The following is a 10,256-nucleotide window of genomic DNA, read 5'->3' as shown; positions in this document are numbered from 1 at the left end:
CCCTGGGCGCCTCAAGAGAGGTTTCACCCAGATATCTTTTTATTATTATTATTTTTTGACACCATTGGACCGCCTCAAGAGTTTTTTAACCCAACAGTGGGACTCGGGTGCCTCATGGAGGTTTTCGCTTAAGTCTCCTTATTTTTTCTCTTTTTTTCTTTTCTTAGTGACTTGATGAGGCAGGAGATGCGATTTTGTTGACCACCATCATTGTTTTATTGATACCATCAATGAACTCTTGCTTTGACAATGGCCTTTTGTAAACTTTCAATCTGTGTCCATTAACAAGTAAAGGAATGGCCTCTGCATCTATGGTTCTGATCTGCACCGAACCATTTTCATGACATCTCTCTATAACATAAGGCCCTAACCATCTTGTCTTTAACTTGCCCTTAAAGTCTTTATATCTGGAATCATATAACAAAGCCCAATCACCTTCTTGAAATTGCTTAACTTTGATGTTCTTATCATGTCAAATCATCCTCTAAATTTGAGTTACGTCTGTGTGTAGGAGGGCCTGCATTCTGAACTCATCTAAACCATTCAACTAGAGCAATCTCTCTTTTTGTGCACTACTGAGATCTAGATCTAATTGGGCTGCCATCCTTAATGTATTATACTCAAATTCAATGGAAAACAAGGCATTTTTCCCATAGACCAGCTCATAGGGTGTGAATCCATTGTTGGTCTTTCAGGTGGTATTAAAGGCCCAAGTGGCCTCAAATAGTCTATCCGCCCAATATTTCTTGTTGCGTCTAACCACTTTGGTCAAGATGACCTCTAACACTCTGTTGGTCACCTCCACTTGCCCATTAGCTTGTGGGTGATAGGGAGTGGAGGTTCTATGCCTAATCTTATGTTGGCTTAACAAGTCTTCAATCATGTTGGAGGTAAATTGGCTACCTTGATCAGTGACCAGTTCTCCAGGGTACCCAAATTTGTAAAATACATTCTCCCTTAAGAACTCAGCCACCTTCTCCTCTGTTGCTGCCTTAATTGCCTTGGTTTCAGCCCACTTAATCAGATAGTATGTGCACACAATGATATACTGCTTTTTCTTGGAAGGAGGGTTACTAGGTGCAATGAATTCCATGCCCCACTTGTCAAATGGCTTGAAAGTCACTTGAGGTTGCAGAGGCATTTCATCTCTTGGAGTAGGCTTTCCCATCCTTTGGCACCGATCACACTGACTAGTATATATTTTCACATCCGGATGAAGAGTGGGGCTAATAATAACCGGTTTGTAACACTTTAAATGTTGTCCTCTTTGCTGCAAAGTGAACTCCACAAAGCTCATCATGATAGGTCAGAAGGATGTCAAAGACTTCCTCTTCCCTAACAAACCTTCTCAGAATTTGATCCAGGCCTAGTTTGAAGAGGTTGCCCCCAATCCAAGTGAAGGGGGTGCTCTTCCTCACAATCTTGCTTTTCTTTTTGGAGGACAAATTTGGTGGGAACTATGCGGATACAAAATAGTTTTCTATGTCAGCAAACCATGGAGAGAGAACTAAAATTGCAAATAAGTGCTCATCCAGTGACTGATCATCAACTATTCCCTCCTCACCAAGAGGAAAAGTTAATCTCGACAAAAAATCTGCCACAACATTTTCCTTGCCAGGGTTATCAACAATAGTTAGATCAAACTGTTGCAATAAAAATAACCATCTAATAATCCAGGCATTCACGTCAGGTTTATTCATTAAATATTTGATTGCAGCATGGTTAGTATGTACAAATGTTTGATAACTTGTAATATAATGCTTAAATTTGTTCAATGAATGCACAACAACCATGAGCTCATTTTTGGTCATTTTGTAGTTCAGTTCGGCCTTTGACAGATTCTTACTGATAAAGTAAATGGCATAAGGCAATTTTTCATCTATTTGGCCTAGGGTTGCTCCTATGGATTTGTGTGAGGCATCGACATGTATATGAAAAGGAAGGGCCCAATTTGGGCCTCGACGAATCGATGCAGTGGTTAACCTGTCCTTTAGGGTGTCCAAGGCCTCTTGACAACTTTTTGGCCATACAAACTCAGAGTCTTTGGCCAACAACCCAAACAAAGGAGAAGCCAACTTGCTGAAGTCTTTTATAAACCTTCGGTAATATCCAGCGAACCCCAGGAAACTTTTGATATCTCTCTGCTTTTGTGGAGGTGGGACCTTTTTGATGATAGCTATTTTGTTTGGGTCCACCTACAATCCTTGCTGAGATATTGAATGACCTGGCATAGTCCTTGCAGTCATCAAGAATTCACATTTTTCAAGACTGAGCGACAGGTTCATTTCAATGCATTTGTGTAGCACCTTACCTAAGTTGGACAAAGCCTCCTGGAAATTAGATCCATAAGGTGTAAAATCATCCATATAAATCTCTACCGCATCATCGACTAACTCGGAAAAGATACTCAAGACTGCTCTCTGGAAAGTGAACAATGTAAACTTTGAAATGGGAACTGATATTGTTACCCGTTTTGTAGAGATAGCAAAAAAGTGACCCGATTTTGAAAAGGGGTGATGCAGAACACAAATGTTTTTTTTCGAGCATATTTTTTGGCACTTTAAATTTTTTTATGTACATTACGTTTTAGAATGGTAGTGATTTTCATGCTGATTTAAAAAAGTGGTAATTCTGCATTAGGCCACATTTTTTTTTTTACAGAAATAGATATGGATTTATATTAGATATTGGCCAAAATGCCTTTCACCGGTTACAATAGATCGGGCATAGCCCTTGAATTTTCTTCCACTAACTGATCATAGGCCCCAAAATTTGGAGATCCACGTATTTTACTCGAGACTAGAGAATCTATCTCCGTTAATTTTCCTATCTTAAATGTACAAACAAACTGATTCAGAATAATGCAGTAAAACATAAATCTATTTTATGGTATGGAGTCCCACTCCTCAATTCCGTCTTTTAAGAGAGCTAGCGGGAAGTGGCACCACCCTGTTGGCTTCCAAATCAGCATCTTTATTGTCCCCCCTCAAAACATGAAGGAAATTTGCAGTCTAGAAAGATTTCACCAGAATTCTGATTCTTGAAATCACTCTTGCCAATCTAAGATCTGCAGGAGAAGAATCCTCCAATAAGAATTTAATTATGGACTAAGAATCTCCTATAATATTAACATCTGATAGACCAGAGGCCTTTTCTTGCTTGAGACCTTGAAGAAGTGCCAAGGCTTATGCTTGAATGTTGGTGGATTGTCCTAATCCCCAAGCGAACTTAGTCATAATTCTGCCCTCCTTATTCTTTATAACGCCTCCTGCCCAACCAATTTGGGGTTGCCTTTCGCTGGCCCATCAAAGAACATAGTGTATCTGGCTTGCCTAATGAGAAAATAAGATAGATCATTCTCCTTCCCTCTGAATTGCCACTCTTTTATATCCTTGTGTTGCCTTGTTTCTCCAGAGAATTGGAGATCCAACGAGGCACCCCAGTCTAAGTCTTGCTGGATTAGGTTCAAGTTCGACAAATGATCCCCTAGACTTTCTTTCCATAGAATTTTTATTTTGATGATGGTGAACTGCGGATTTAAGCTTTCATCTATGAAGAATCTTCTATTTCTCTCCAGCCAGATTTTCCAACAGATAAATTTTGGCAAGGAGATCCATGCAGCTTTGAAACTTTTGTTTTTTGGGAGCGTTTCCGGGTAGAAGTTTCGCCAGTTTGCAAATAAGTCAAAGATAGACGTAGGTAAGATGAATTATGTTTTCCAATGACTCAAGAGGTTCTGCCAGATTTCTTTTGAGAATTTTCAATCCAAGATAATGTGATGGGCGTTCTCTTCACTGTCACAGCACAAGTGGCATCCTGAGGGACCTTGGAATCCTTTCTTCTTCAATATGTCTTCTGTTAAAATTCCTTTGTGGCATAACAACCAGCAGAATGAGTCAACTTTTGGCATGGTTTTGTAAGTCCAGAGCCCCTTCCACACAGCAGGGTCTGGAGGGACGTGAGGGCGATCTTGGAGGCTTTTATACCCCTGCGCAACAGTATACAGCCCTGGGGCAGCTCCCCAACCACGGGCTTCCTTCCTTCCAATGTGCAGAGGTGACTTCCCATTCAGCAGAGTGAGAAGGAGATCGCGTTCTTGTATCTTGAGGAACAGGTGGAAGTCTCCATCGCAGCCAGTTGTTGCCAGCCCACAGTGAGATGTCCCAAAGAGAAACGCAACCTGCTCTTTCCAGCCACAGTCGTAGCACTTGCAGAGAACTGTAGCTCGATAATGGGGGATGCATCATGATGTTGTCGTCCCATATTCTGACTTCTTTGCCGTTTCTAGGTATCCAATACGCTCTGTCTCTGATTAAAGGAGCTGCTTTGTGACAGAGTTTGATCAATTGCGATCCTGAGGTGGGCAGTGAGGATTCCAGGCATCTTTTCCGCTTCCCCATGAAATACTTCCTCCATAAAGCTCTTTGCGCCCATCCTGGATGAGGACCAATGATTCTCCAGAAAATCTTGGCTCCCATGGCTATGTTTTGGAGGCTGAGAGCTTTGAAATTTAGGCCTCCTTCATTCTGAGGCTTACATATTTTCTCCCAGCTTACCAAAGGGATTTTCCTGTCATTGAGATTTCCACCTATCCAGAATAATTTGCGTATGAAGGCTTCCATTTTCTTGATGATGCCAATGGGAGCAAGGATTACAGAGAATTGAAAGATGGGTAGACTACTGAGAACAGATTTGATGAGGACATATTTTTCGGCAAGGTTTAACCATGAGAATCCCCATGCTTGAATTTTAGCCTTGAATTTATCCAAGAGAGGGATCCAATCTCTGCAGTAAGCTAGATTTTGGAAGATAGGAAGGCCCAGATAGGTAAAAGAGGTCTAAGTGAGGGAGGGAGAAAAGCCAAGGATTCTGGTGATGGACGAAAGAATGGAGGCAGAGATATTCCAACAAAAAACTTTGCATTTACCTTTGTTCAAACTGCTGCCTATAGCTTCGCTGTAATCATCCAGAACCTCCTTAAACTTTAAGGCGGATCTGAAAGAGGCAGCCCCTAACAAGAGGGTGTCATCAGCAAATAAATTATGATTTACATTTTTTACCCCTCTGGCTATGTTGAGCCCCAGGATCTCTTAATCAGCGAATTTCTGGTCAAGATAGAAGCTGAGGATAGAAACATGGAGGACAAAGAGAAGCGGAGAGAGGGGGAAACCCTGCCTAAGCCCTCTAGAAGCTTGGAAAAAGCCAGCTGCTCTCCCGTTCACCAAGGGAGCGATCCAGCGATCGAAAATACAAGCACGGATCCAATTGATAAAGCCCATTCCAAAGCCAAATTTATGCAAGACTTCCCAAAGAAAACTCAATCTGACACGATCAAAAGCATTTGCCAAGTCTAGTTTAATTACCATACCTTTCTCTTTACGAAGTTGGCTCAAATGAATCGCCTCTTGCACTAGAATGAAATTGTCAGCAAGCTGTCTCTCCTGAACAAACCCACCTTGGTTCTCCGGAATGATGGCTGGGAGGATGCCTTTTAGCCTATTTGCAATCACCTTTGTGATTATTTTATAGCCAATATTGCAAAGAGAGATGGGGTGGAACTGATTAAAATATTTAGCGCCCTTTTCTTTAGGTATGAGGGCAAGGAAGGCAGAGTTAGTGCTACCCCCTATTTTCTGGAAATTTTGAGATTTCAAGATCATTTTGTAGAGGTCTTTCCCCACAATCTGCCAACAGACTTGAGGAATCTTGCAGTGAAGCCAGCCGGGCCTGGGGCTTTGTTGGGCTCCATTCGGAGAGAGCATCTTTTATTTCTTTTATAGAGATCTTAGCTTCTAGATGTTGATTCATTAAAGGGGAGATCATAGGAGGAACTGCTTCCAAAACTTTAGAGTTTGGGTCAGTCACTCCCTCTCTCTATCTCTCTGCGCCACTGCCTCCTGCTGCGTCTCGCTCTGCGCTGCTGAGCCTAGGCGATGCCCGCTCAGCCGTCTCTCGCCCTCAGGGACTCTCAGCTCTGTTCGGTCCCCTCTTTTCCCTGCTCCTCCCTCAGGAACTCTCTGATCTGTCCCTTGTCGGATCTGTCCCTTGTCCCCTCTTTAGGGCCTCTTCTTACAGGGTCTGACTGATTCTTTTCCTGCTTCTCTTCGGCTCTGAGATGCTTCGTCTTCTGCTTTTGCTTTGTGCAGTTTGGGTTTTTTGCTGCTGACCAGATCTTCTCGGCCATGGAGACCCAGGGCTTGCCCCTCAGTCCTTCGCATTCTTCTCCCCCTGATGCTGAAGCTGCTTTCTCCTCTTTTCTAGCTTCGTTGCCTAAGAAGAAGAAGTCTGAAGCCGCGAAGTTTGTCGAAAAAATTGATGATGTTCCTGAGGTAAACCTTCCTTCTGAGGGCCCGATCCAGGTTTCTTTGTCCCGGGCAGATCGAGCCCTGGTGGATCAGTTCACAGGCCTTTGGCCCTCACCAAAATCAATGGAAAATTGGGGTGTTAAGAACTGGATCCCGCTGATCAAGAACAAAGTCACTTCATATTTCCTAGGAAGAGGCTATTTCCTGTTTGAGTTCAACACTAAGGAGGAAAAAGACTTGATCTTCAGGAATGGGCCCTATTTCATGGGCCCTCAGGGTCTCTACCTAAATAAATGGACCCCTGACTTCGACTCGGCCGTGGATGTCCCAACGACAGTCCCTATCTGGGTTCGACTCCATAATCTCCCAGTGCACTGTTGGAACTAGGAGTCCCTCATGCACATTGGCAATGCTTTGGGAAAGTTCATTGACAGAGCAAATAACAACGATCAGTATGATTGCGCCCGAATCTGTGTTGAGGTGGACTTAGAGGTGGGACTCCTGGAGGCTAACAAAATCAAGGTTGGCAGTTGGACGCATGTGTAAGTGCTGGACTATGAGCAGCTCCCCTTCAAATGTCGTAAATGTCACGTCTACGGTCATTTTGCAAGAGGATGTCCGAACAAAGGGGAATCATAGAAGGGAAAGGAAGATGGTTGGAATCAAGTTAAGCGGTCAAAGACCTCTCACAAGAAATCTGGGGCCCCAAATGGCCAAGGCTCCCAGCCTGCCTCCGCCCAAAATGTTCCTCAACCAAAAAGTCAAAAAAATAGGTATGAGGTCTTAAGCTCTAAAGAAGAGGTTCCTCAGGAAGAGGATAGGCAAGATAAACCCTCAGAAAAAATGGCCTTAGCAGGATCAAGACCTAAAGAAAGTGTCACTGCAAGAAATAAGGATAAGCAAACTGAAGCCTTCGAGGAGGAACATGACTCGGAGGAGTCAAAGGAGGAAGGAGAAATAGGGGATACGCAGACATCGGTCAGAAGATTAGCAAGGGGCTGAAAAACTGCTAGAGAAAAGAGAGATCAGGGAACTTACAAAGACAAACTTCAGGGTAGTCAGCCCACGCTGGAGAAACTCCTTGGTAAAAATCCAAAGATACCTAAAAACCAAGCACAGGGTTCCAAGGGAGCCCATCATCATAAATCTAAATGATGAAGATCGTCTCCTAGAACTGCAGAGGAATGGGGAGTAAAGCGAAAGAAGAAGCAACAAGAAGCCTTATTAGAAGAGAAGCCCCAGATATTCTTCTGATCCATGAGACCAAAATGGAGGACAATGAGTTTCTCCAAACCAGTAAAAAATTCTGGAAGGGAAGTAGAGGCCAAGCAGTTTCAGTACGGGGAGCCTCTGGGGGGCTGGGCTCTCTTTGGAATCCTCTCAAGTATAGGTTGGTCTCTGAGATTCAAAATACCCATTGGTTGTTCTTGAAGCTACAACCTGTGGACTCGAGGGAGACATTCTGCCTTTTTAATGTCTATGTCCCAGTAAATATAGGGGAGAAAAGGGAGTGTTGGGACTCCGTCAGACACCTGTTGGAGTCTGAGAACTTGGAAAACATCATTATTGCGGGTGATCTAAATCTCACTCTGCGCATGGAGGAAAAGCGAGGAGGCACAATCGTAAGGGACCCAGCAAGGGAGTGGGTGGAGGATCTCATGCAGGACTGGGATCTGCTCGATATCCCCTCAGAAAATGGTAAGTACACCTGGTCCAATAAAAGAATAGGCCCCGGTCACATTGCTGCTAGACTTGATAGATGTTTGGTGCAGAGTTCTTTTCTTTTGTTGGGCTTAGAATCCAGATTGCATATCCTCCCTTGCAGTGTTTCTGATCATAAGCCTATTATGCTTGAGATGTTGGATCACAAGGATCTTGGCCCCATACCTTTCAGATTCAATCCTCTTTGGGTCAAGGATCATGAGTTCTTGAATCTGGTTCAGGACAGTTGGAAATTGCTAGTGAAGGGTTCTCCTTTCTTCATCTGGGAAGAAAAACTTAGAAGACTGAAAGCTGTTCTTAAATCATGGGCCAAATCTCTCCCCTCCCCTGCAAATGAGAGAAAGCAGGCCCAGGACAGACTTTCTCAGCATCAACCTCAAAGTGAAGATGTAGAAATCACTAAAGAAGTGTTATATAAGGAAGCCGAGCTTTAGCAAACCTTCCATAAAGCCTGTGTTTCGGAGGAAGAGCATTGGAGACAAAATTCTAGGAGTTTATGGCTTAAAGCGGGAGACAGAAACTCCGCCTTCTTTCATAAACAAGCTCAAGCTAGAAAGAGCTTCAATTCTATTGCAGAAATCAAAGAAGGAAACTCGACTCACAAAGACTTTGGGAGCATAAAGAGAGCAGCTTTCAATCACTTTAAAATTAGGCCACATCTTTAAAAGACCTATTTTTGACTTTAAATTTTCTAATGTATGAAATGTAAACAATTATTTCTTAAATTTAATAATTTTTGAAGTGTTCTTCTTCTTTGTATTTTCTTGTTTTTATTTTAATTTAATTTTTTTTTTGTAGTGAGGTTTTTATTGTTTTGCATATTTAAAGAAGATTGATATTTTGAATTTTCGATATTCTACATATTTATACATCATTAATTAATATTTCAATCCACATGAAATAATTGGCTCTAAAAAACAATAATTTTTAACAATTGGCAAAAAATAACCATTTTTTTAACATAAATATAACTAAAAAACTACACGTTTTTATAATTTTTTGTAATTTTTTTGCTAGAGATGACATGTCAAAATCAAAATTTTTATAGGAAAATTTTAACTAAGAATGGTTAAATAATAGTTTTTTTTTTATGAATTTCATGTCAAAAAATAATAATAATCACTGTCTTTTTCAGAAAATAATGATTAACATAAAAATTAATGCGAAAGTCACATAATACAAATATTGAACGTATAACAACCTTAATTGAGTGCTTATTCTTCTCATAAAATGTCAAAGTCAAAACATTACAAGTATAACTAATTAATAGTTTCCAAAAATGAGCTTGATTTCCAAGCATAACTTAAATTTAATCAACAATGTCACATAATCCAAACTCTCCGGCCTCTGTAGTTTCATCATTGTCTTCTTCCACAATATTTTCTGCTTCATTTTGCTCATTTTCCTCCTCTAATGGATCTTTGATGTCTGCGAATCTCCCAATTTGTATGCCTTTCCATCAATTTGTGTAATGGTGGTTGGGGTTCCTTTGCCTTTTCCACCACACGTGATTCACTAAAGTCCCCTTTCTTCAACCCAATTTCTTACATTGCATATGGAAGAAATTGAAGAGCATTAATTCTTTGCTGAATAAAATTGCACTATATTGGATCTTTTTCAATGGCAATGCAATTTCTTCTTTTTTGAAGGCAACATGTTAGTGTTGTACCTAATTATCAAGCACAAAAGAAATAATGAAGTAAACTAGTACAATGACATAAACTAATAAATAACATATTGAAATTCAATTCCATATAATAAAACTTACCTGAGCCAGAAAATAAATCCAAAACCCAATCTCCTTCATTTGAACATATGTCTATAATATAGTTAATCAATCATTGTGGTTGTTGATAAATGTTAACTATCTCTCCTTTTGCTTTTTTTTCTCCATATGTTAGTTTTCTCACAACAGCATCATAAGTCAGTATTTCGCTATGACTTTCCATCTACCCAATTAAAAATCATAGACATATAGCTATCATCTTTTGCTCAACTATCAATATGGATGAACTCACAATCATTTATAAATGGTTGATCTTCACGGTTAAGAAGATTTGACTTTTGCTTGTAACATGAAATAGTAAAAGTTCAATTAACTTCTACATAAATGAATTTTTTTAACATTAATCAAATATACATTTTAAAGGTCTTACCATGTAAGTTGCTTCCTTGAATTTGTTTTCCCCTTTAAGCTTGACAATAACATTGTCAGTTGTGTGTCTGAAT

General features: G+C 40.7%; 1 protein-coding gene across 1 annotated transcript; it reads left to right on the top strand.

The window, feature by feature from the left end:
* Nucleotides 1–7,489: 7,489 nt before the first annotated feature.
* LOC149216092 (uncharacterized) lies at nt 7,490–8,461 on the top strand. Its single transcript, XM_089389820.1, has one exon. The coding sequence runs from the start codon at nt 7,490–7,492 to the stop codon at nt 8,459–8,461; it is 972 nt and encodes a 323-aa protein (XP_089245946.1).
* The last annotated feature ends 1,795 nt before the right edge of the window (nt 8,462–10,256 follow it).

This window comes from Pinus tabuliformis, chromosome 1_1 (assembly GCF_031772625.1).
Source record: "Pinus tabuliformis cultivar Carrire ecotype Pingquan chromosome 1_1, CPIR1, whole genome shotgun sequence".
Classification (NCBI taxonomy): Eukaryota; Viridiplantae; Streptophyta; class Pinopsida; order Pinales; family Pinaceae; genus Pinus; species Pinus tabuliformis.
Note: the sequence above shows the minus strand (reverse complement) of the source record. Positions and strands in the feature narration are given on the sequence as shown.

What these genes read in the sequence shown, in the direction of transcription:
- LOC149216092 (XM_089389820.1), top strand. Translation starts at nt 7,490, where the DNA reads ATGGGGAGTAAAGCGAAAGAAGAAGCAACAAGAAGCCTTATTAGAAGA.